The 27,557-nt window shown below is 46.4% G+C and overlaps 1 protein-coding gene across 1 annotated transcript in view; it reads left to right on the forward strand.

Moving 5' to 3' along the window:
• Window positions 1-22,610, forward strand: part of LOC146210055 (uncharacterized) — a 71,332-nt gene extending 48,722 nt beyond the window's left edge. Inside the window, exons 2-3 of the mRNA XM_084581671.1 lie at window positions 19,375-19,542; window positions 21,641-22,610. Of these exons, the coding sequence (XP_084437797.1) occupies window positions 19,375-19,542; window positions 21,641-22,610 (1,138 nt within the window). The remainder of the gene's footprint in view (window positions 1-19,374; window positions 19,543-21,640) is intronic.
• The last annotated feature ends 4,947 nt before the right edge of the window (window positions 22,611-27,557 follow it).

Below are 27,557 nucleotides of genomic sequence, written 5' to 3' on the forward strand. Positions count from 1 at the left end.
CTTGGTTTTCACTGCCGAGTACTACGCCGTATGTATCGCTGTAGAGGAAATACCCAAGAAGAAAAAAAAAAAGACAGCGTAATCTACACAGATTTCTTGAGCCTACTTAGCGCAATACAACACAAAAAGCATTTCCTTGCTTTTCTTGTTTTTCTCGGCATGAGCGTCCTTTACAGGGTTAGAAGAGCCAAGCGCACACCCCTGAGAGAGCCGGGGGACGCTTGCACCCATTTTTACCGGTGGGTGTCCGGCGGCGGGTTTTGAACTGACCACCTCCCGCAGCCGAGACGAACGTCAAAACCATAATAGGAAACGTAATACAGGATATTGGTAAAATCGCATCTCGAAAACATAACAAAGTTCTGCTGGCTCTCTAGCCATGTTGGAATTGAGGGCAATGAGAAAGCGGATATATGTGCTGCACAAGCCCGATTTGGCCAAATTAGACAAATTAGACACATAGGGATTGTTATAAGCTCTTATGCAGTAAATTTAGAAATAAATGGCAAGCTACACGGAACGAACAAGCAAGCAATAAATTACATTCTGTAAAGCCCTTTTTATCTGAATGGAAATCCTGCTGACATCACGAACGTTTTAAAGAAGTAATTTTATGTCGCTTACGCATTGGATACACCCACCTCACCCACAATTTCTTACGGACAAAACAAGACAAACCGCTCTGCGAAAGGTGCGGTGATGAACTCACACTTAAAAACATCTTAATTACCAGTTCAGAACTAGAAGATATAAGGAAAAAATATTCTACATCATTTCATAAAGAACACATCTCATTACACCCCATTCTTCTTTTAAGTGAACAAGCACTTCTTGATTTTGCGCAGATTTTTAAGTTCCTTAAAGACTCCAACATTTTAAACAAACTATAACAATCTTTTAACGTTGTGTTTGGCGCAGCGTAGACGTGTTCGCTTTTGCGCATAAAACCCAATACAACTAGGCTTTGATGTTTTCGGTTTTTATTTTCTGAGAATTTGGCTGACTTTTTTCGGCGTCTATTTGCGAACACAACTTCCGATTTTTTTTCGGGTAATATTGTTTTCTGATGAAGAAATATCGTTTTTTTTTTCAGTGAGATAAGAGTGTACAGTTTTAACTGTACCCGTGTACAGTTAAAACTGACGTAGTGTTCATTTTGGCTCTTTTTTCTTGGAGGTTGTTTTATGCATTTTTATTTAATGTACAGTTGGTCATATATATAGCCAAGCTCCTAGAAGAAAAGGATAGGGCCATGATAAAAGCAAGCGTCATGACAAAACGCATATGTAAAACATAAATTCACACATTAGACAAAGGAGTAATTGAAATATTATTTATTACGATCAAATTTTTGCATAAACCAAATCACTTAAAGACAAATGCGCTTCTCTTGGCTTCTGTCTGAGAAGTGTCACGTGGCAAGAAACTGGTGGGCTTTGGTCTTCACGATTTCCGGGAAGCACTCGCGCTGCAAATGCTCCGGTCTCTCCTTCGCCCCTCGAACATTTGATATATTTATGAGAGTCTACAAGCACGGCTGCCATTCCTTCCCCATTCGTTAGGCCATGAACAATGCCTCAAAACCCTCAACTGCTGTACTTAAACCAACGATCCCAATGTCTCACATCATGCCTCTGGATTTAACACTGTTGTAATTTTCTCCCGTCACCGAGAGTTCGCGGTGTGCATGAAAATCCACTAACCTTTTTCGATTTAAACCGAATTTTTTAAAATGCTTTCGGCGTACCTTTATCGGTGTTTTTTGGTTTGATCCGAAAAGTCCAAATCCTAAATATAACTAACTAACTAACTAAATAACCAAGTGTGAACCTAAGACCCCAAGCGTGCCTTACGTTCTGCGCATGCGCATTTCAACGCCCCAAGCTTCTTAGGGGCCCCAAAGCTTGGGGTCCCCTATTCTGAAACTCTAAACGTTACAGTCCATTACTGAAATAGCGGCACCGGTATCGATAAGAGCCATGACAGAAATGCCCTTGACCGAAACGTTTACAAAAGTTGGCAGGTGAATTAAGGTCATTGAAAGTTGGATGGGGACACACCTCTTGCCTAAGGAATTGCGGCACCAAAGTTACTAAATCCTGCTTCAGTTTAAGAACAAACAAACGTAGCAGTAGTTTAGCTTCAGTTAAACATGGTAAGTTGCGCAAGCAATAAATACTGCAATGGTAGCGCTGTCCAAGGCATTCTGAAGACTCCATGCAGGATCGTCACCAAACACACAAGTATCTAGAGGTGCACGACGCGCTCGTCTAGCAGCGTCTTGCGCTCGCCGTTTTGCTAGCCGTTGTTGACGTTCTTCAGCAGTCTCTTGAGCCCTTTGCCGTTTTCTGGCTTCGGCGCATCGCCGATGCTTCTGTTTGTAAGGCCGCATAGCAACTGATTTACTCCTATTTATCTCTTTCCACTTTCACTCCTGTTAGCGACCGTCTTTTTATTACTGCGCAATTCCTTACCCTGGGCGACGGCCATCCGCCCCTTAGACCCTGAGTGGTGCGTCCCGATCACCGCTTTGGCGCACGTGCCTGGATTTCGACGCGCGCATGCAGCATCGGACCTTGCTCGCATCGCATGTGCTGAGAGAGTGTGATCCGGGGAACGCCAGGACGGAGAGCGGATTTTTCTTTCACATCTCTTTTTTTTCGTTCTAATGCTCCCTCTATCCTCCCTTTTGCGCGGTTCAGATGTCGACGCAGCTCGTCAAGCGTGGCGTCCTCCGGGGATACGCGACGGTTCGAAACCTGGCGCAGTATTGCTTACGCAATAAAACTCCGGAGCGCGGCACCGTCACTGCGCCACGAGTGACGCTGCAGTCGAACTAGGCTTCATCGCTCCGGCGCGCGTCTGATTTCATGGCCATGGAACCCTAGAGGCTACACAAATTATGAATTTAGTGTTTATATTTCCTTCATTCTTTTATCGTAGTTCGCTGATATGAGTAACAAATTCCATTCACATGGGCGGCGTGGTGTGCAAAGTTGCCACTGCACCTAATAATGGTAGCGAGAAGGATAGCAAAGGAAGCATTTTATTACCCCTTCCTAGGAGTTCATTTTTAAAGCGTGCGTGTGTGAGAAGAGTCCTTTCTAGAGTTTGAAGGTCCCATCTATTGTGAAAACCAGCGTCGTCCAGCGTCTTCCAGTGCGAAACCAGTAAGATTTTCACGCCTGGTTTGGCACTGGGTCTGTCGAGCACGCTGGAGGTGTACTTTATTCACTGGAGCATTAACGGAAAGACACTGGTTGCACTGGTACGATGGGAGAAAAACGCTGGGTGTGACGCTGGCATTCGCGACGCACTGGGAGAAGCGCTATATGTGCGCTGGGGCCGCTCTGGTCCCAGTGTAGCCAGTGCGGCCCGCGGCGTCGACCGGTTAGCATCCCTAAGGGGCTAGCATGGCAACAGCGTACTCGTAATAGACCATCGGGCCGCGTATGAAAGATAGGGTTCAAGTAGGCGCCTTGTGCTGCGAATTAGTTGCGCACCTGTAAGAAAACAAAGGCATCTTTTTTCTAGAGTTTCCATGTTCCGATAGGTCGTTTCTAGCGTTTCGAGAGAGACCACGATTGACGCGCCTCTTATATCTCATGTAGACCATTTCGTACAACTAAAACTGGGATTGAATATAGTGGGCTACCATGCATATCAAACTTCACAGCTGATCTTGAGGGCACTCTAACAGAATGATTACTGCCAAATTGTTCAATGCGGGCTCAACGCAGGCTCCAAACAGGGCCTACGCATTAGCGAGCGTAGCCTGCACCACGGTCCAGTATAAACAGCACAAAGAAAAAATAAAACAAGGAAGAGAGTAGTTTACCAAGTGATTGGCCCATGAGAGAGAAAATACAATATTTTGCGTGTTTCTCAACCGTTTGCGCTCCTTCTTGCTCTGTGTATAAAACAGCCGAGCCCTCGGTCATTGCAATGCTTCCCAACATGTTTACATACAAATAAGGTTTAGTTACTCGCAAAATAGTGTCGTCGCTGCTGCGCTTGGTCGCGCTTTTTTCTTTGAAGGTTTGTACTAAAGCTCAGTGTTCAGCGAAACTTACGCCCACCGTAGCAGAGCACTACTGAAGAGCCGGCGTTGGTAAATTTGCCAGTGCTGTCAAACTCCAGATGTTAAAATGATTTCAGTGTACAAAATAGTGCGCATAGGCATCCAGAACATTAGCTGCAAGTCGTGAGAGCAGGCAGCAAGCTCCAATGATCAAGAAGTTGTAATTGTTACAGCTACAGCAATGGCCTGTAGACTGCGAAAAATGAAGTCCCAGTCTTACAAATGCGGTGACGACATAAAATGCAAAAATGCTTCGAAGGTTTCCAGTTCTCGGCGTGGCCGAGTGGTAGCCACCTCGGTGCTGTAAGCGGCATGATAGAAAGTTCACCACGTGTAACACAGAAGTTATCTACGAAATGTCACTGTCTTGCGGAGCGTCTTACGTGGTTCAAACTGGACGCTGTGTCAACGACCGTCTAAGAGAGCACGCCAGTGCTATCAACACGGTATATGGAAGCACGCTGGCGAAGCACGTATCTGCTTGAAAATGCATTCCACACCTTGGACAATGCCAAATTCTGAGGCGATACAATAACCCACCGAGGCGTGAACTTTATGAAGCTTACATCATAGAAAAGAAAGGAGCGACATGCGTTAGCACACAATCGATGGCACTAACAAGAAAAGAGATTGGTTATCTTGCAAAGCCATGACGGTAAGAAGTGAAAAGAGGAACTCCTCCTCGCCTTTTCCTTCTTAGTTTTCATGCTTCTGGTATTTATTGCGAGCAATGCAATAAACCTTTCGTTGTTAGTAAGCGCTGTTTCTGTGTTGTATTCTCGCTTTGTCCTGTTTTAGCGCGCTGTTTCTGTTGAAACTGATGTACCAACTTGTCCCGCAACTTTCTGTAAAGCGTAGAGAGCTACAGATTAAGAGGTAGCGAGTTCGAAGCGCGCTAAGTGCCCCTCTTATTTTTTACTTTTTTAGCTTTTTTATCTACTTGGGGTGCTTCGTTACTTTTTAGCTTTTTATTTTTATCCTAGGCCGTTTTTTATCCGGGCGACCAGTGTCGCCAGCGCAGAGTGTGCCAGTATGCCGCGTCCCAGTGCGCCCAGTGTCCAGCGTCATACTGGGCCCATAATCAGGTATGGCGCGGGGACCCAGTGGCACTGGTTTTTGCAATAGGGATGTATCCCGTTTCTTTATACTATACACAGTCAGTCAATGGTATACTAAAGCGCGGTCAAAGACCCTTTCTGCGCGGACCGGGTCTGTTACATTCCCAAAATTTTAAAATAAGGCAGTGGGCGGTGGAAAGAAATTGAAGGGAAAAAAGACGACGTACACAGCGCGCTCGTCTACATGTGACCACCCTTCCATCCCTCTCCATGTATCCGCGCTTTCTGTTTAAAGCGAAATGCAACATCAACTTGCCTGGCAGTATGTGTAGTGAAATTAGTGCAGTGAAAATTATTGCAGGGCAATCGTACTCGCTGCAAGTTATCCAAACATATATTGCAATGGTTGTTACACTAAAGAATTGCTCTAACCGCTGAACGAGGGCACCGGGAGAGCTGAGTCAGGAATGCGGGCAACAGGAACAGGCGGGCACTTCAACGTCTTCTACTTCGTCCCATTTCACTCCTTCTTCTTCTAGCTGTAATGCTCGTGTCACTGCCCCATCCTCTGGAGCATCGCCCCGATACGGTGTTACTGTCAGAGAGAAGAGCGGGAAGAGAAAACGTTCAAGAGTTACACCAATAGTGTGGCATCACGGGGTAGACTACATGCAGCCTGAACGTCAGTCGGAGGTTCGCTCGTAGTAGGGCTTCATTCCCACCACATGCACAACGTCACTGCGCATGCCGTTGTGCGATGAATGAGCCGGCGAGGCTGGTACAACTTTATACGTTACGTCGCTGAGGCGGCGGACAACAAGGGAAGGCCGAAGTAACGGCGCAGTAATTTTTCGGACAGTCCGCGGTGACGAACGGGCAACCAGATCCGCACATAGTCGCCCGGGTTGTATGTAACGTAGTGGCGTCCAAGGTTGCAGTGGTCAGCATCGATCTGCTGCTGGCGGTGAATACGCTGTCTTGCTAGTTGCCGCGCTTCTGCGCGCTGAACATAAGTGGCGACATGGACGTCAATTTCAGTCTCACTGTCAGGGAGGTCCACGGGTAGCATAGCATCCAGGGGGGGTGGTTATGTGGCGACCGAAGACTAATTCAAACGGAGTGAACCGCTTTGTTTCTTTTTGCGCGGTAATATACGCGAATGTTGCGTATGGAAGAGTTTGGTTCCATGTTTTGTGCTCGACATCAACCTACATGGAAAGCATGTCGGTCAAGGTCCTGTTGAGGCGTTCTACCAAGCCATTTGTCTGTGGGTGGTAGGCCGTTGTACGTCTATGGCTGGTGTGCGGGAGCTTCAGTACAGCCTGAGTGAAGCGAGCCGTAAATGCAGCTTCACCGTCGGTAACGATAGCTGCAGGAGCCCCATGACGCAGGACTATGTCGTGGACAAAGAATTCGGCAACTTCAGCAGCAGTACCGCTTGCAAGTGACGCAGTTTCAGCGTACCGCGTCAAGTAATCCGTCGCGACCACAAGCCACCGTTTTCCAGTGGACGACTTCGGAAAAGGGCCGAGGAGGTCTATGCCAATTTGCTCAAAAGGCGTCTTTGGGGGGGCTATAGGCTGCAGAATGCCAGCTGGTCTCAGAGGAGGAGATTTGCGCCGTTGGCAATCACGACATGTTGCTACGTATTTACGCACTGATGGTAGTAAATTGGGCCAGTAGTACTTCAGCCGAATCTTTGCCAGTGTGCGACTGATCCCTTGTGGCCGGCGGATGGTTCCTCATGACAAGCGCTCAAGATTTCGGGCCGTAACTGGGATGGTACCACAAGCAGAAACGTCTCCCTGGTGCTGTCAAAGTTGCGCTTGTAGCGCACTCCACGCCGTAGAGTGAAGGACCGCAGCCCACGACGAAACAAACGGGGTACATTAGCATTAATTCCCTCCAGGTACTCAATGAGTGGCGACAACTCAGAGTCGGTCCGCTGAAGTTGTGCCATACGAGAGATGCTGACGGCACAGAGGATGGGACAATCATCGGTGATGTCTTGCGTAGCCGGTTCCACGGGTGCTCGTGATAAACAGTCTGCGTCTTGGTGCTGCCGGCCCGATTTATAGACGACTGTCATGTCGTACTCCTGTAACCGGAGGCTCCACCTGGCCAACCACCCAGAAGGATCTTTAATGCTGGCTAGCCAGCATAGCGAGTGATGATCACTGACAAAACGAAAAGGTCGCCCGTAGATGTACGGTCGGAACTTACTCAGATCCCAGATGACGGCAAGACACTCTTTTTCTGTCGTCGAATAGTTCCTTTCCGGACGAGAAAGTGTACGGCTCGCGTAGGCGACGACTCGTTCTGCAACATCCTGCCACTGTGTGAGGATCGCTCCGAGGCCGACATTGCTAGCTTCAGTGTTGATAACTGTGTCTGCATTCTCGCCAAAATTAGCTAGTATCGGTGAACTTTGCAGGCGGCGACGGAGTTCCTTGAAGGCTTCATGTTGAACACTCTCCCATAAAAAGGGTGTGTCACCTCGAGTCAAGGCTGTCAATGGCTCAGTTAGGTGAGAAAAATCTTTAAGAAAGTGGCGGTAATGGGAGCAGATGGCCAGAAAACGTCGGAGGGCCTTCTTGTCGGTTGGGCGTGGGAAACTGGAGACGGCGGAAGTCTTGTCGGGATCTGGGAAAACACCGTGGGAAAACTCGCCAAAACGCTGCCATTATTGAACACCGTGTGCGCTGACCACATGTCCCAAGAAACGGAGCTTAAGGCGAAATGACATTTCTCTGGCTTGATAGTAAATTGCGCAGACTGGAGCGCTTGAAGGACAATGTACAATCGCTGCAAGTGTTGTTCGAAACTAGTCGAAAAGATGACCACGTCGTCCAGGTACACAAGGCATGACACCCACTTCAGACCAGCTAAAACAGTGTCTATCATGCGTTGAAACGTGGCCGACGCAGAGCAGAGCGGAAACGGGAGCATCTTAAATTCGTACAGACCGTCGGGCGTCAAAAAAGCTCTTTTGTTGCGGTCTCGCTCGTCCACTTCGATCTGCCAATATCCGCTTTTCAGATCTATGGAAGAGAAGAACCTGGCGTCTTGGAGTCGGTCAAGCGCATCATCGATCCTTGGTAGTGGGTACACGTCCTTTTTTTGTAACCAGATTCAGTTTCCTGTAATCAACGCCGAATCGTAACGTATTGTCTTTCTTTTTCCCCAGGATGACCGGCGACGCCAACGGACTTGTTGACGGCTGTATAACATCGTCTGCAAGCATTTCATCGACTTGCCCTCTAATAGCTTCCGGCTCTTTAGGCGAAACGCGGTATGGACGCTTACAAACTGGTGGCGTGGTTGAATCGATGACGATGCGATGCTTGGCTACTGGTGTACGTCCGACCTTAGAGCTCGTCGCGAAGCAATCTTTAAAATCGAGTAGCAGGGACGACAGAAGGTTCTTTTGATGAGGTAACAATCCCAGGTTTTTTTTTTAACCTTCTGAAGGGCGTTGTGTGCTGCGGCATCGTCATGAAGATTCATCTCCACGGGGCACAGATGCGGCAACCCATCTACATCGTTGATGAAGGCGACAGCCGTTCTCTTCGTGAGGTGCTGAATTTCATTGGTGAAATTCGTCAGGAAAACTGTCGCACAGCCGTCATTCAGGTCGACACGACCGCGCGCAATTGGCCTCGAGATCGAGCAGAGTCGCCACCTTGCGGCTCAGCGGTGAAACCTACTCAGTGTGGATGCGTTTTCGCGTCGCATGAAAGCCCACAGTGATTTACGCGCGCGCATGCGCCGTGTACAAGAGTGTTTTTGTTTGTTTCGCAGTTCCTGTGAGCTTTTGCTTACCTATATGCCTCTTGCAAAATAAATATGAACAGTCTATAACCCCACGCTTCATGTAAAAAATATATATACTTGTCCGTCTCGAGCATGTCACACTTGGATAAGGACATCATCCATCACCGTTTTGCGGCGCTTGAGATCCTTTGACATGCAATGTCTCAAACGAAATGGTACTGTCGTTACCGCCGTGTCAAAGCAAAACAGGTTGCTGCCGCCAATAAAAGTTAATGCAAACGCTCAGAAATCGCATATTCTCGTTTCTGTTTGGAATACCGCAGCTGCTAAAACATATGCCACCGCAGACTGCTTCATATAGCAGAATGCAGTTTGAACAGACCACTCTGTGCCTACTATGCCGTCTGTATGCACGATAGAGTTGTGTGAGCACTTTTTTTTATTTTTGCTTTTAAACCTCTGTTGCGGTGTCTCAATGGTAAGGGCGCTCGACTGCTGATTTCGAGAACGGGGGATTCAATAACAACCGTTTCGAAAGGCGTTCCTCTGCTGTGGGATTTGACTGCACAATAAACAATCCCACGTGGTAAATGTGGTGTTAATAATGAAAAAAAAAAGAGCGACACCAAAACCAGTCTCTGCAATCATCCGCCATAGCCGATGCCGCTTTCATGCGTTAAACCCCGGCCAATATGCATTTCTTTTCGTTTTTGTTTTTGGTTGTTGAAGGCTTCTGTGCATCCGTAAAAGTTTTAGTGAGCACATTTTGCTTTAGAGAAATGCTCGAATGTTTAGGAAACATATTACCTGCACCTAACTGTTACCCAAAATATTACATAATAACCCTAGATCAATGTACTTTACTGGTAGCCTATTATAATCATTATAATCCCTTTTTGTTCAAGTGCTGTCTTCCGAGCAAACTCGTCATTTCTGACAAGGGGAGTAAAAAAGCTTCATGTGGGCTTAAATATCAGTGTTTAGTTCGGGAATAAATACATTTTATAGTTGCATAATAATATGACCTCCATTTCCTTCGGAATAGTTTCATATCCGGCATCTCTTTTGGAAGCAACCCTAATACTTTATTTCGCATAAGATTTGATCATCATCATCATCAGCCTGATTATACCCACTGCAGGGCGAAGGCCTCTCCCATATTTCTGCACTTAACCCAGTTCTGTGCTAGCTGCATCCACTTGACCCCTGCGAACTTCTTAATCTCATCCGCCCACCTAACTTTCTGCCGCCCCCTGCTACGCTTTCCTTCCCTTGGAATCCAGTTTGTTACCCTCAGCGACCATCGGTTATCCTCTCTTCGCACTACATGTCCTGCCCATGTCAATTTCTTCTTCTTAATTTCTCTTAGAATGTCGGTAACTTGAGTTATTTCTCTGACCCACTCTGCACGCTTTCTATCTCTTAATGTTACCCCTACCATTTTTCGTTCCATAGCCCTCTGGGTTGTCCTCAACTTAAGTAGAACTCTCTTGGTTAGCCTCCACGTTTCAGCCCCATAGGTGAGTACAGGCAAGATGCAACTGTTGTATACTTTCCTCTAGAGCGATACCGGTAAGCTGCTAGTCATAATCTGCGAGTGCTTGCCAAATGCGCTCCATCCCAATCGTATTCCTCTTGTTATTTTCTTTTCGTGGTCCGGATCTGCGGTTACTACCTGTCCTAAGTAGACATATTCGCCTACAACTTCCAGTATTTCGCTACCTAATGTAAACTGCTGTTCCTTCCCGAGGCTGTTGAACATTACCTTAGTATTCTGCATATTGATTTTCAAGCCTACCTTTCTACTTTTCCTGTCTAGGTCATCAATCATTATTTGCAGTTCATCCCCCGAGTTGCTTAACAAGGCAATGTCATAAGCAAATCGCAGATTACTGAGGTATTCTCCATCTACCCTTATCCCTAACTGCTCCCATTCCAAGTCTCTGAATACTTCCTCTAAACAAGCTGTGAATAGTACTGGGGAGATTGTGTCTCCTTGCCTAACACCTTTCTTTATGGGAATTTTGTTACTTTCTTTATGCAGAACTATGGTTGCTGTGCAGCCACTATATATATCTTCCAGCACTTTCACGTACGGCTCGTCTACCCCCTGATTTCGCAATGCCTGCATCACCACCGAGGTTTCAACTGAGTCAAATGCTTTTTCGTAATCAATGAATGCTATGTATAAGGGCTGGTTATATTCCGAGCATTTTTCTATCACCTGATTGATGGTATGGATATGATCGATAGTAGAGTACCAAGATACTTTGTTGGGCGAGTTGGTACTTATTCATTATTGATATAAACAGCGCGAAAACGAAAACAAGGGACAAGAAACAAGAAAGCCACAGTACATGCGCTGTACTGTGGCTTTCTTGTTTCTTGTCCCTTGTTTTCGTTTTCGCGCTGTTTATATCAATAATGAGTAGAGTACCGTTTCCGAAACCCTGCTTGATCCTTTGCTTGATTGCAGTCTAAGGTTGTCCTGATTCTATTACCGATTACCTTAGTAAATACCTTATACGTAACAGACAGTAAGCTGATTGGTCTGTAATTTATAAGGTCCTTAGAGTCCCCTTTCTTGTGAATGAGGATAATGTTTGCATTCTTCCATGGTTCCGGTACCGTCGATGACCCCAGGCACTGCGTATACAGGGTGGCCAGTTTTTCTAGCACGACATCCCCCCCGTTCTTCAGCAAATCTGTAGTTATCTGATCCTCTCCAGCTGATTTCTCCCTTTTCATAGTTTCTAGTGCTTTCTTGACCTCGTCCTTCGTCACTGGTGGAACGTCTGACTGTTTTTCCCTACCGCCAATCTCATTACGGTCCTGACAACTTTGGCTACTGTACAGATCTCTATAGAACTCCTCGGCTACTTTGACTATCTTTTCCATATTAGTGATGACGTTGCCCACCTTGTCCCTTATCGCATACATCTGGTTTTTGCCTAAGCCCAATTTCTTCTTTACCGCTTTAAGGCTTCCCCGTTCTTTACAGCATGCTCAATTTTCTCCATGTTATACTTCCTTATATCGGCCACCTTGCGCTTATTGATTAGCTTTGATATCTCGGCCAATTCGATCTGGTCTTTTGGATTGGAAGCTTTCATACTCTGGCGTTTCTTAATCAAATCTTTCGTCTCCTTAGACAGCTTGCCGGTATCCTCTCTAACTATCCTACCGCCTACTTCTACTGCGCACTCAGTAATGATATCTCTGAAATTATTGTTCCTTCCCTCTAGGGTAATGTCGTCATCCTCAGTTAGAGCTGAAAACCTATTCTGTAGCGAGATCCTGAACTCTTCTGCCCTCCCCCTCACCGCTAATTCGTTGATGGGTTTCTTTCTTACTAATCTGTTGCGTTCCTTCTTCAGATTTTGGCTAATTCGGGACCTCACCATCCTGTGGTCACTGCATCGCACTTTCCCGATTACCTCTACATCCTGCACAATGGCGGGTGCTGAACACATTATGAAGTCGATTTCATTTTTAGTCTCTGCGTTAGGACTTTTCCATGTCCATTTCCGGTTCTTCCGTTTGCTGAAGAAGGTATTCATGATTCGTAAGTTATTGCGCTCTGCAAACTCAACTAGTAACTCCCCCCTGCTATTCCTAGAACCAATGCCATAGTCACCTACTGCCTTGTCTCCTGCCTGTTTTTTCCCTACCTTGGCATTGAAATCGCCCATTAGTACAGTATGCTGCGTCTTTACTTTTTGACAGTTTTCGAGGTGCCGTGGAAACAACGTCTACTGTCTACTGTCTAGTCTAGTCTGTGTCTAGTCTGTCTAGTCTGTGCGCTCTGACAAACCTAAGCCACCAGAAACCGGCATGTAGTGTAAAGCATGTAACTAAGTTCGTTGTCTGTAAGGTGGGTATTGTGTACGAAGTCCCTCTAAGCTGTGGCCGCGCCTATATAGGCCAGACTGGCCGATGTCTAAATGAGCGCTTAAGAGAACATGCTGCATCGTTTAAATCGTCCCAATCTAATAACCTGCCTAGGCATTGTTTAAGTTGCAAATGCCATCCACATTTCGGGCAAACAAAAGTTCTTGGTCGGTCTAAGGTGCAATTAGCAAGAGAGCTTCTTGAGGCGTCATTCATCCATAGATTAGGAACCGATAAGTGCGTAAGTGAAACGTCGGTTGTTCTGTTGAAAAAGGAAGCATCATTTTTAAATGCTGTGTAAGTTCTTTTGTGCGCTTCCAGTATTTCTTCGCTATTTGTTCTGTTTTACCTGCCTTTGGGTGGCCCTAGATTATCTTGAATTATCTTTCCAGTCATGCAAATTTAGCGCTTTATAGAGCATGCGTACATATTTTTCCTCGAGTTCGTACATTTTCCCTTCCAATTTTCAGTTGTAAGTTAGCGCTCGTCCTGTGTGCCTCTCCTGTCCTTGTCTGTACCGCTCTAAGCCTCCCAGTAATCATGTCCCAGAACCAACTAGCCCAGAACTCTACTTTGCTCAGGAGTAGGTTTCCTTGTCGATAAGTATATAGCGGGTAATATAGATGAATATTATAGTATTATCTAGAAGGTTGCTGGCATCGTAATTAGGCTTAATAAGCGGTATAAACTGAAGGTTGTACAGGCCTATGCACCTACATGTAGTTATGATGACCAGGCAGTTGAAAGCTTCTATGAAGATGTAGAATCGGCAATGCGAAAAGTAAAGACGCAGTATACTGTACAAATGGGCGACTTCAATGCCAAGGTAGGGAAAAAGCAGGCAGGGGACAAGGCAGTAGGTTACTATGGCATTGGTTCTAGGAATAGCAGGGGAGAGTTACTAGTTGAGTTTTCAGAGCGCAATAACCTACGAATCACGAATACCTTCTTCAGCAAACGGAAGAACCGGAAATGGACATGGAAAAGTCCTAACGGAGAGACTAAAAATGAAATCGACTTCATAATATGTTCAACCCCCGCCATTGTGCAGGATGTAGAGGTAATCAGGAAAGTGCGATGCAGTGACTACAGGATGGTGAGGTCCCGAATTAGCCAAAATCTGAAGAAGGAACGCAACAGATTAGTAAGAAGGAAACCCATCAACGCATTAGCGGAGAGGGGGAGGGCAGAAGAGTTCAGGATCTCGCTACAGAATAGGTATTCAGCTCTAACTGAGGATGGCGACATTACCCTAGAGGCAAGGAACAATAATTTCAAAGATATCATTACTGAGTGCGCGGTAGAAGTAGGCGGTAGGATAGTGAGAAAGGATACCGGTAAGCTGTCTAAGGAGACGAAGATTTGATTAAGAAACGCGAGAGTATGAAAGCGCCCAATCCAACAAACCAGATCGAATTGGCCGAGATATCAAAGCTAATCAATAAGCGCAAGGTGGCCGATATAAGGAAGTATAACATGGAGAAAATTGAGCATGCTGTAAAGAACGGGGGAAGCCTTAAAGCGGTAAAGAAGAAATTGGGCATAGGCAAAAACCAGATGAATGCGATAAGGGACAAGGCGGGCAACGTCATCACTAATATGGACAAGATAGTCAAAGTAGCCGAGGAGTTCTATACAGATCTCTACAGTAGCCAAAGTAGTCAGGACCGTAATGAGATTGGCGGTAGGGAAAAACACTCAGACGTTTCACCAGTGACGAAGGACGAGGTCAAGAAAGCACTAGAAACTATGAAAGGGGGAAATCAGCTGGAGAGGATCAGATAACTACAGATTTTCTGATGGACGGGGGGATATCGTGCTAGAAAAACTGGCCACCCTGTATACGCAGTGCCTGGTGTCATCGACGGTACAGGAACCATTTAAGAATGCAAACATTATCCTCATTCACAAGAAAGGGGACTCTAAGGACCTTAAAAATTACAGACCAATCAGCTTACTGTCTGTTACGTATAAGGTATTTACTAAGGTAATCGCTAATAGAATCAGGACAACCTTAGACTGCAATCAAGCAAAGGATCAAGCAGGGTTTCGGAAACGGTACTCTACTATCGATCATATCTATACCATCAATCAGGTGATAGAAAAATGCTCGGAATATAACCAGCCCTTATACATAGCATTCATTGATTACGAAAAAGCATTTGACTGAGTTAAAACCTCGGCGGTGATGCAGGCGTTGCGAAATCAGGGGGAAGACGAGCCGCACTTGAAAGTGCTGGAAGATATATATAGTGGCTGCACAGCAACCATAGTTCTGCATAAAGAAAGTGACAAAATTCCCATAAAGAAGGGTGTTAGGCAAGGAGACACAATCTCCCCAGTACTATTCACAGCTTGTTTTTGGAGGAAGTATTCAGAGACTTGGAATGGGAGCAGTTAGGGATAAGGGTAGATGGAGAATACCTCAGTAATCTGTGATTTGCTGATGACATTGCCTTGCTAAGCAACTCGGGGGATGAACTGCAAATAATGATTGATGACCTAGACAGAAAATGTGGAAAGGTAGGCTGGAAAATCAATATGCAGAAGACTAAGGCAATGTTCAACAGCCTCGGGAAGGAACAGCAGTTTATATTAGGTAGCGAAATACTGGAAGTAGTAGGCGAATACGTCTACTTAGGACAGGTAGTGACCGCAGATCCGCACCATGGAAAGGAAATAACAAGAAGAATAAGATTGGATCCCAGTCGGAAAAAACTAGAGAAAATTTTCTGATGTTACGACAAAATTTCTGTGCGGTTTTTCACGGGAAACCTGTTGTGACAACAGAACTTTCTGTAGTAACATCAGAAATTTCTGTAGTTACAACAGAAAAGTGATACAGAACTACAGACAACAGAAATATACTACAGAAAAGTGCTATAGAACTACAGAACAATCTGATGGTTACGACAGAACTACAGGATATTTTGTCGTATTTTTGACACAGTTCTGTAGTTTTTTTCGACCGGGATGGAGCGCATTTGGCAAGCACTCGCAGATTATAATTAGCAGCTTACCGGTATCTCTCAAGAGGAAAGTATACAACAGTTGCATATTACCTGTACTCACCTATGGGGCTGAAACGTGGAGGCTCACCAAGAAGGTTCTAGTTAAGTTGAGGACAACGCAGAGGGCTATGGAACGAAAATTTGTAGGGGTATACCATTAAGAGATAGGAAGCGTGCAGATTGGGTCAGAGAAATAACTCAAGTTACTGACATTCTAGTGGAAATCAAGAAGAAGAAATGCGCATGGGCAGGACATGTAGTGCGAAGAAAGGATAATCGATGGTCGCTGCGGGTAGCAAACTGGATTCCAAGGGAATAAAGCGCAGCAGTGGGCGGCAGAAAGTTAGGTGGGCGGATGAGGTTAAGAAGTTCGCAGGGGTCAAGTGGATGCTGCTAGCACAGAACGTGGTTAATTGGATAAGTATGCGAGAGGCCTTCGCCCTGCAGTGGGTATAGTCAGGCTGATGATGATGATGAAATAAGTCCGCCGGTTAGTCCTGCGAAAGTATAGTTTATATAAGCAATCCAACAAATATTACTAAATGATGTAGCGTAAAGTATAATCACAATTCTACTAATTAACGGGTTACAACTGAGAACTACAATTATTCTAGCGCAATCATATCGCCATAAGCTCTACAAAGCCACTGCGGACACATAGTGTACACACATTCAGTACACGGCGCGTAATTAACAAATAACGTTGCTTATTTATATTCCCTATTATTCAATATGCATGCACGCTCATTTTATTTATGTACTTAACCAACAACTGGGAATAGTCGCTATTGATTCTTCCAAATGGGACGACAAGCAGTTTTCATGCCGCTATTTTCATACTTCACTACTGCAATTGCCAAGTGTGGCGGGGAAAACTCGGTTGAACTGCTAAGCCTCCTGCAGGCGCTTTTCAACATATAGACAGTTTGTCTTAACTAAAATGTGAAAAAACATGCAGTTTCTCAAAAGCAGTACCTTCTGGCAGCTGATTGTTACACCAAATCACGCAAAATATGTGCAAAATGTATCACCTTCCCTGTCGGCGAAAATAGGCCAAACATCTCACGCTCGCGTTGCTACAGCTTAAAGACATGAGCTACATGCGAGCGAAAAAGAGAGCGACGCGACAAGGCGGCGCGGCGAAAACGATCATCGTTCGCTCTGTCGATACATGCACGCGACAGCGCTAACCGTCGGCAACGCGAAATGACGGCGACACTCTGTGTTGCTGGCATATTACGCATTCTTCTATGATGTAGTACATCGCAAAACTATTTGCAAATGCAACAGCAGTAAGAAATATTGCAAAAATTTTATTATCTTGCGACAGCAGGCGAAACAAAATGCATTTACAGCACACCGTGTTGAGTTTGATGCGCCTAACATGTGTTAAGTTGCGCTATACAAGTGGTCACGTGACCTTATTTTTTGGTTGAGATTAGACTTTCCTTGAATCCTTGGCCATTCACAGTTGTTGTTAAAAAGATAGAAATTTACGCGGCAATGATCAATCATATGGCGACACTGCAAACAAAAAGCATGCGAAATGATCGGCAGTGACGTCACTGCGTACGTCACAGCCGTGCATGCACTTCATTATCGCGCATGCACCCACGGGTGGAACTAGCGAAATTTTCTTTTTCGGCAGATCCGAGTGACGCTCGTCGCGCAGATCCGTCGCGCTCGCGTATGCATGAGTTTTCGCGTACGTGCGTGTACCTCAGCCTTAAGAATGGTTGCTTGCAAAATTTCACATTATTTCCTGACTTTTTGGCAACTACCAGGGCCGCAGCTGATGAAAAATAAAAATCCACGCTCGCATTATTGGTTACTATAAATTAATACTTCAGAAATGGTGCTCTTCGCCTACCGCGCGCCAGGTTTCGCTGCCACTCTACGGCGACAGTCAGGAGCTGGTTTCGATCGCCGCGCCACCTACACCGGGAAGCCGCTGGGCGCCGCCCGCGATGTACAGCGCAAGCGGGAATTTTCTAATAACGTTGCTTGGCACCTAGTTTTCCATTTTGAGTATTGTGGCGACGTCGCGGCAGAGGGGAACGGCGGCTCGAGAGGGCGCGCTGTTTCGAGATAGGGTGGCTTGACGTTTCCTCATCCCTGCGAAGTATTCAAGCGATGGAGGTCAGTACCTGGAAGCTTAGCCAGATGATGCTGGCACTGAATAAAAGCGACGGCAATAGCGGACAATATGGCCAGGTAACCTTCAAAGGTAGCAAATAGTACGGTTATCATTTGTTTCCCATGGGTTGCTTGCTCGTGGAGTCGGGTGATATGATGATGTCGGTGCTTGTACGTGCACTGACATTGCAAGGAAGATAGCCAATTGAGGTCTTGCGACTATTTCGGCGTAAGTTGATGGAACAGCGCTAGGTCTTGGGGCGACGTTGGCGTAAGGCAGCGGAGCGGCGACAGATGGAGGCGCATGGGAGGAAGGGATTACCTCAGCAACCTGCTGTTGAATTATTTGACGGAGAGCAGGGGCCAAATACGGTGGTTGTTCTTGGAGGCTAGGGAGAAGTTGAAGCTGATGCGCCACCTCTTCCCGTACGAAATCTTTTATCTGCTGCAACAAGGAGGCGGAAGACGTCAGTCTGGCAAGCGATTCCACTTGCCTTGGGTGTTGACGAGTCCGCGCCCTTTGTTTGCTCAGCTCTGAATTTCTAGCAGAGCGTGAAGACTTCGGAGACGCTGCGCAATCGTCACTGGCTAACAACATATGATAAGCTATGCCTTTCGAGATGGGCTTGATCCTGTCAGCTTCCGAAGTGTTGGGGTTCATCCGCTTGTAATAAGTCGATCTCTTCTATGTAGCCTGCAAAGTTTTCGCCAATCAGCTGAATTTGTTCACGCGAGCGCTGTTCAGCGCGAAGTTTTCTGAGTTCTGGACGGCCAAACACTTCTTACAAAAACGTTTTGAAGGTGGCCCAGCTTCGGATGTCCTCCTTGTCGTCCCGGTACCACATGTTAGCCTCGCGGGTAAGATAAAATATGACCTTGTTTAGCTATGTGGCGTCGTCCCACTTGTAAAAGATCACCCGTTCGTAGGAACTGAGCCAATCTTCTACGTCATGGTCATCGGTCCCGCTGAAGATAGCTGGGTCACTCTGGTGGAGGAAGCCGGCACAGATGACAGCCGGACCCCGCCTGCACGGCTTGATGTATAACGTCCTCAGGCATCGTAAGTGTCAGGAGAGTGCGGATGCGGAGTTCGAGGATGGATGTTCCCAGCCAGCGACTCAAATGTAGGATGGAGTTTATTGAAAGGTACTGCGACTGGGAACATCAGCGGCGAACACAGCCCGTAGACAGTCAGGTCGAACACACGCAGCGTAGCAGTGCAACTGCGATAAATGTTCCCCACGTATTTCTTCTTCACATTTCTATGTTTCAATTACAGCACGTCAAAATAAATGTTTGATAGCAATTCCTCATCTTTGCTCGGCGGTTTGGCCGCTGACTTTATTGGGAGGAACGGGTGGGGGTGCTGCGGCGAACTGTCGTTCCCCCTAATGCAGAAACGTGCGCACGCCTATGCCTACAGGTTCGTGTGTGGTCGCTGGGCACTCACCAACACACCGTTTGCCGATCAGGCGACGCAACACCGGCTCCGGTTCAGGCGGCGGCTGGGGGAGGTAATGTTGGGCTTGGACACGGGGCGACATGGACAGGGCGCCATCGAGAAGGCGGCCAGGCTCTACTCAACATGCAGGTAAGAGGTATTGTTGCGCTTTATGAGTAGAAAACCACGACCAATCCCCCTCTCCGCCCTCCCAAATTAAATCGCAATCACCACGCAGGACGTTTCTTTTCTGATCGTCACGGTCACCTATATACAATAAAACTTTGGTTGGGCCTAGTTGGTTCATTATTTTCTACGGAACTAAAGAGCGCGAACAGAAGACAATCCAGCCGGATAGCGCCTGTCCTTGTGTTTTCTTCTTCTCTGTGGATTGTCTTCTGTTTGCGCTCTTTAACACCTATATACAGTTTGGTGCACCACCGTTTAGGAAGTAATCCACACTTACTTCTTGCTTACATGCTCTCGGGCTGCTAAAACACTTCGGTTCCCATTGTGTGAAAGCCCACCCGGCATAGCCAATTTTAAGCAAGTCATAAAAACGTGCCCGCGCAGCCTAGGGGTACGGTGCCCGAATCAAGATCTAAGGGCGGATTCGCATCTTACTTGGAAAGCGCGAGTTGGCAACCTCTTCGAACTCTTCCATGGCATGTGCTAACGCAACCCGCAGAGCAAGCAGTGTTCCGCCATGCCGTCTGCTAAATCCCATGTGCCATAGGTGGAATGTTCGATCACAATGCTGACGACGACGACCACGTGAAATGTTCTGCAGCACGGTATCTTTAGCATCATCGCGTTGAAAGACTAGATTTAGGAGAGGGGAATGAACTTAAGGGGCCTCTATCCACGCGGAGTAAGAACGCGGCCCTCCTCCTGTGCACCACCAAGTGCGTTAGGGTAGAGGGCTAGGGTGTGCGGGAGGTTGTCGGCCGCGTCTTCTTTATGCTTGCTGCTAGCAACAATTAACCTCAAAACTGTATTACAAAACATTATTTCGCAAACGTAATTTACTTTGCACTTTTATATATCCCAGAATAAGCTGAAAGTAATAATCAGTACTGTTAAAAAGTATCATACGAGATTATATACTAGTCACCTTCTTCATTCAACACAAAATTGTTTGGCGTCCCTTCTTTACGATGGGAAAGGTCATCGCCGATTCTAAGCAAGGCGTTTAGAATCGGGACGATGCATCTTTTCAAAGGCAGGCAGTGTAGCCGAAGAAGAGTTTTCGAAGAAAGAAGACGCTGGTGCGAGTGGTCTCGCCTATTGCGAATATAACGGGCGGCGCACACTCAGCCGAAACTCGGCTCTGACCCGCGTAGTGTAGCTTTACGCTACAAAAACGTTTGTTTTTCTTTGTTCATGTTTCCAGATACACTGAGCGAAGGAGAAAACCGATGGCAGTCGTGGATAACGTGAAGGATTCAGCAGACTTGAGTGGAGTTGGAAACGAAATAAGGTCAAACTGGCTCAGGAATGGGCACCTTCAAAGAACGAATAGGAAGGGGCCTTCCTGCTTTTAAATAGTGAAAGTTGGGCATCGCTTGGTTATGGGGGCGGATCTGGAGCGCTTCCTCTTAAAAAAACGGTTTGCATTTCAGCAGGCGGTCTGCTTGCGGCAGATCTCAAGCCGTGGATGTTAACTGCGCCATAATGTCAATTTATTTCGTTAAACATTTCCTTAATTCTCCAGCATCGCGTTGTATTCTCTAAATAAAGCTTGCAGTCATTTTTTCATCAACTGTATATCTTGCCCATAATCGCAGTACTTATACGTAATAACGGAACATTGAAAACAATATGTAGAAGCAAAAGAGAATTTATACCGAGTAGGAGGTGTAGGTACGACGTACAATACAGAGCGCAAGAGCGTGTTGCAGTGTGTATGCGGGAGATTAGTTGCGGCGATAGCTACGACATTCCGCACTCGGTTCCCATGAGAAATTTCTGGGTTAATATCCGGTGCGGTGTGATGCCTCTTTTCCTTGCCATTACACAAAACTCCTGACTGGTCTTGGACGTGATAATTATTGCTTTCGTACTAAAATTACCAAATTAACGAAGTTTTGGCTACATTTTGACTACTACGCCCCTCAACTGTATAAATGGGCACTGAAAGAGCAGCCTCCCATGCGTGTGTCTTCTAACTCATTAGGTTGATTGATTTCGGCACCGTTCTATAACTGCAGCAACCTAATCTCACACTTTCGGTTCGCTTCTGCGTCAGGTACCAAATATTCGTCGACAGCTGCCATCTCAAGGACGTGGTATCTCTTCTTGCCGAATTGAACATCACATGGCCATTCTCCAAGGAGCAATCACAGTCTCTGGGCAATGTGTCGGCCATCACAGCTCTCACAAAGTTGCGGACACGGCACGGCATTGACCTCGTCTACTCTGGCGGCGTCACTGCTGCCGGAGTCAAGCTTGGACGCCAACTCGTGCTACGCATAGGCTCCTTGCTAGTACATCCCGTGCTGAGCAGTACGCAGCTGAGCAGCGCCATTGTCAACCTGGCATTGCTGGTGGGCTCGGCGTCTGTGGACTACACGTTTCTGGCGGAAATGGTGCAGTCGCAAGAGGAAAGGCTGGCCTTATTCATCAACAGCACAAAGTCTGAACGCGACGAAGGCACCATAGTGGCCTTTGAGAAAGCAGAGTACACATTTCCTGGCTACAATTGGACGCTTTTCAAGGAGGTGGTCACTGCTGAGCTTGACTATACTCTCACAGCCAAAGACCACATCTCCGTCAGTAACCGCACTTTCAAGGCAGCCACTGCCGTCATTCAAGAGGGTGCGGCTATGCACGCATTTCTGGGATGGCGGTTGGTTCGTCAGCTGGCGCCCATGGCCTGCAGCAGAGCTGGGCTCACGCTGGCACAAGCTGCTGGTGGCGATGTGGATCTCGTGTCTGACTGGCTAAGCACCAGCACGCTCGACCGGCTACAAGAACACATGCCCATGGCGGTGGCTGCGCCATACATCCACCAATACAATCCAGGAGCCTTAAGAGAAGATCTCCACCGGTACATAACGTACCTAGTCCAAAGTTTGACGGAAGGCCTCATCAGCAGCTCCTACCTCACAACTAGCTTTCGCAAGACTACATCCCTGCTAATGAAGAGGCTCAAGTCGCACGTTCTGTACCCTGACTTTGCGCACACGGACGTACAAGTCGACCGGTTGTACAGGTAAAAACGGCTCGTTTGGTTTACACATAGTGCAATGTAATCTTAGTAAAACATAGCAATAGATTATTGGTAGATATTTTACATTTAATATTTCACTACCAGTGATAGCACCGCTAAAGAATTGACGATTCTTAAATGTGGTGCTGGCAGATGCTCTTTAGAATTTTTCGGACTGAAAAAAGATCAAATCAGGCGATATTGGGAGCCACAAACACTGATTGCTTATTGGAAAGTCAAATTCTAAAGTTAAAGCTCAGCCACTTTGGTCATCTTATTAGAAGAGAGGAGTCATTGGAGTAAAGCTTCACGCTTTGATGCTGCGAAAGATTTAAAGATACCGGCGAACGCGTAGGTAGCGAACGCAATTGTTTGATCGCATCCTCGATTCATTGCAGATAAACCTATGTGATAAATTGAAATATAGCGGTAGACTGGAAAGTGTGGCGTGATATGGTTTATAGTGCCACGGAGAGTCAGAAACGATTGAACGGATGGAATTTCGCTGATATTGTCACAGCGGCTACAATTGCCATAAAGACAAATACCAGAAATCTGATGCTTACCGCACTGAGTGTATTTCGGTTTTATTTCTTGCGGTGTGATGCTATGTATATTCTCACTGCAAAAAAAAAAAACGAACACAAAAAAAAAAAACAAATTATAGGTATGAATCCTCAAAAGTAAACCAAAAAGTGAAAGAATACGCGAAAACTAAAGACGCAGTCTACTGTACTAATGGGCGACTTCAATGCCAAGGTAGATAAAAAGCAGGCAGCAGACTAGGCAGTAGGTGACTAAGGCATTGGTTCTAGGAATAGCAAGGCGGAGTAACTAGTTGAATTTCCAGAGCGCAATAACTTAAGAATCATGAATGCCTTCTTCAGCAAACGGAAGAACCGGAAACGGACATGACAATGTTCTAACGGGGAGACTAAAAATGAAATTGACTTCATACTGTGTTCAATCCCGTCATTATGCAAGATGTAGAGGCAATCAAGAAAGTGCGATGCAGTGACCGCAGAATAGTGAGGTCCCGAATTAGCCCAAATATGAAGAAAGAACGCAACAGATTAGTAAGAAAAAAACCCATCAACGAATTAGCGGTGAGGGGGAGGGCAGAAGAGTTCAGGATCTCGCTACAGAATAGATATTCAGCTCTAACCGAGGACGAGGACATTACCCTAGAACCAATGAACAATACTTTCAGAGATATCATTAGTGAGTGCGCTGTAGAAGTAGGCGGTAGGATAGTAAGAGAGGATACCGGTAAGCTGTCTAAGGTGAAGAAACATTTGATTAAGCAACGCCAGAGTATGAAAGCTTCCAATCCAGCATACCAGATAGAACTGGCCGAGATATCAAAGCTAATCAATGAGTGCAAGGTGGCCGAACATTGAGCATGCTGTAAAGAACGGGCGAAGCCTTAAAGCGGTTAAGAAGAAATTGGGCATATGAAAAAAACCAGATGAATGCGATAAGGGACAAGGAGGGCAACGTCATCACGAATATGGGCAAGATAGTAAAGGTAGCCGAGGAGTTCTATACAGATCTCTACAGTAGCCAAAGTAGTCACAACCGCAATGAGATTGGCGGTAGGGAAAAAAAGTCAGGCGTTCCACAAGTGACGAAGAACGAGGTCAAGAAAGCATTAGAAACAATGAAAAGGGGGAAACAGGCTGGAGAGAATCATACTACAGATTTGTTGAAGGACGGGGGGGGATATCATGCTAGTAAACTTGCCACCCTGTATACGCAGTACCTGGTGTCATCGACAATACCGGCACCATGGAAGAATGCAAACATTATCCTCATTCATAAGAAAGGGGACTCTAATGACCCTAAAAATTACAGACCAATCAACTTACTGTCTGTTACGTATAAGGTATTTACTAAGGTAATCGCTCATAGATCAGGACAACCTTAGACTGCAATCAAGCAAAAAATCAAGCAGGTTTTCGGAAACGGTACTCTACTATCGATCATATCGATACCATGAACCTGGTTATGGAAAAATGCTCGGAATATAACTAGCCGTTAGACATAGCATTCATTGATTACGAAAAAGCATTTGACTCAGATGAAACCTCGGCGGGGATGCAGGCATTGCGAAATCGGGGGGTAGACAAGCCGTACGTTAAAGCGCTGGAAGATATATATAGTGGCTGCACTGCAACCATAGCTCTGCATAAAGAAAGTAACAAAATTCCCATAAAGAAAGGAGTGAGGCAAGGAGACAATCTACGCAGTGCTATTCACAGCTTGCTTAGAGGAAGTATTCAGAGACCTGGAATGGAAGCATTTAGGGATAAGGGTAGATGGAGAAAAGCTCAGTAATCTGCCATTCGCTGATGACATTGCCTTGCTAAGCAACTCGGGGGATGAACTGCAAATAATGATTGATGACCTAGCCAGGAAAAGTAGAAAGGTAGGCTTGAAAATCAATATGCAGAAGACTAAGGTAATGTTCGACAGCCTCGGGAAGGAACAGCAGTTTACATTAGGTAGCGAAGTACTGGAAGTACTAGACGAATATGTCTGCTTAAGACAGGTAGTAACCGCATATCCGGACCATGAAAAGGGAATAACAAGAAAAATAAGATTGGGATGGCGGGCATTTGCAAGCACTCGCAGATTATGACTAGCAGCTTACCGGTATCGCTCAAGAGGAAAGTATACAGCAGTTGCATCTTACCTGTACTCACCTATGGGGCTGAAACGTGGAGGCTAACCAAGAGGGTTCTACTTAAGTTGAGGACAACCCAGAGGGCTACGAAAAGAAAAATGGTAGGGGTAACAGTAAGAGATAGGAAGCGTGCAGAGTGGGTCAGAGAAATAACTCAAGTTACCGACATTCTAGCGGAAATGAAGAAGAAATGGACATGGGCAGGCATGTAGTTCGAAGAGAAGATAACCTATGGTCGCTTACCCAAGTAGCACACATTACGTGGCCCACCTGGGGCCCGTATGGGCAAGTTGGGCTTGGGCAACCACAATAACACCCATGAGGATCCTCTTTAGGGATCAAGCGGGCAAGCCCGAATTGGGCTTGCCCCTGCTTTTTCCATCTGGGCATCATATAGGCGGGGAAAGGGCTAACTGAGTACATATTCCCACATCTGACCCTCAAGGGTCCCGCTTGCGGAATTTTAGGGCCAATGCAAAGAAAATTTGGGGTTTGTGTAGGAAAAGCCTGGGCTAATCTAATTGGGGCTGCCCACTCAAAAGCCTAATAGGTCCCGCATGGGCCGCGGCATGGCTAAATACGGGTGTGCCCACACATTGCCTACATGGGACCCTTGAGGGGTACTTGTTGGAAGGTCAGACGGAAATGTGGAATTCATGCAGAAAATTCCTGGGCTGCCCCAAATAGGGCTGTCCACCAAAAACCTAGATGATTTCCACATGGCCGTTAGCAGGGCAGGCAAGTGCTCCTTCCCGCTTCTGCGCGAGCACCGCTCTCTTGCGGGGCAATTTAGGGCAATTCGATGCAAATGTGGGCCTGAAGCAAATAGAAGACCGGCTAGTCCGATTTAGGCTGCTCACGCAAATCCGAATAGGACCCGCATGGTTTGCGGCCGGGCTGAAAAGAGCACACCCCCACGCTGCCCACACGGGTATTTCGTGGGTACTTGCGGGAAAATGACATATATTCGTAGTCCATGTGGTAAAAATAAAATCAGCCCAATTGAGGCGGCCCATGAAAGGCGCCCCAAATTGGCCGTAGGCGGGCTTACCGCTCCGAAACGTCTCCACCCTACCTTTAAGGCACCATTTTATTTCTGTAAATCATGTTATACCGGCGGCTAATTGCCTCTTGTGGAGGTTTCACATAACAGTCCTAAGCACATCCATGCCATGAAGAAAAGACTATCTATTTTTACTCTAAAAACTACGTTAATTATGCAGTATCGACAGAAAATATGCAACAATACCTGTTCCGCTTTACGAGTACGTACTGAACGACCTCCTAATGTTTCCTGCGGCATTACTATTCTACACACACCACCGAAAAAAGTATTCAGACGAAAATGTTGGGGGTGATGTGGGCCACCCCACATTATTGTAGTGTTGGGAATAGATTTCTCTGATGTTAGTGAGTGTCGCATACCAGCAAATAATAGTGCCTAATGTTTTGCAATTGATGATTATTGAAACTTGGGCAGCCCCGAAGATGCCAGATTCAACCCATGAGGGCAGCACGTGGGTTAGCCCGAAACGGGCTGGCCTCCGCAAATCCTGCGCCTGTACAATTCAGGTAGCCCGAAACGGGCTGGCCTCCGCAAATCCTGCGCCTGTACAATTCAGGTATCGGAGGGAATAATTGACTTAAAAATTAAAACCTTGATCAATGGGACGGCAATGCCTGCACAAACATGGGACTCATTAATGATTCTGATGTGCTGCCCACATTCGTCTACCTGGGCTGAATGCGGGAAGCCATATTGGGCTGCCCACACGGATATAGATTGGGACCAATCGCGGCAAAATTAGACAGCCCACGCGGGGCCCCTCTTGGTACGTGTTGCAAATCCCGCATGGGGCCGTTTGGGCTGCCCCACGGGCCCAACGCACCCAGTCGAAAAAAAACTACAGAACTGTGTCAAAAATACGACAAAATATCCAGTAGTTCTGTCGTAACCATCAGATTTTTCTGTAGTTCTGTAGTACTTTTCTGTAGTTCTGTTGTTTTTCTGTAGTACATTTCTGTTGTATGTAGTTCTGTAGCACTTTTTTGTTGTAACTACAGAAACTTCTGATGTTACAGCAGCATGTTCTGTTGTCACAACAGGTTTCCCGTCAAAAATCGCGAAGAAATTCTGTCGTAACATCAGAACATTTTCTGTAGTTTTTCTCGACTGGGCAGGCCCCTACGTAATAGCCCACTTTGTGCTACTTGGGTAGGGCAACCAACTGGATCCCAAGGGAAGGAAAGAGTAGCACGGGGCGGCAA

Source organism: Amblyomma maculatum, chromosome 1 (genome assembly GCF_055883805.1).
Source record: "Amblyomma maculatum isolate TAMU_Amacu chromosome 1, ASM5588380v1, whole genome shotgun sequence".
In the NCBI taxonomy this organism is placed as follows: domain Eukaryota; kingdom Metazoa; phylum Arthropoda; class Arachnida; order Ixodida; family Ixodidae; genus Amblyomma; species Amblyomma maculatum.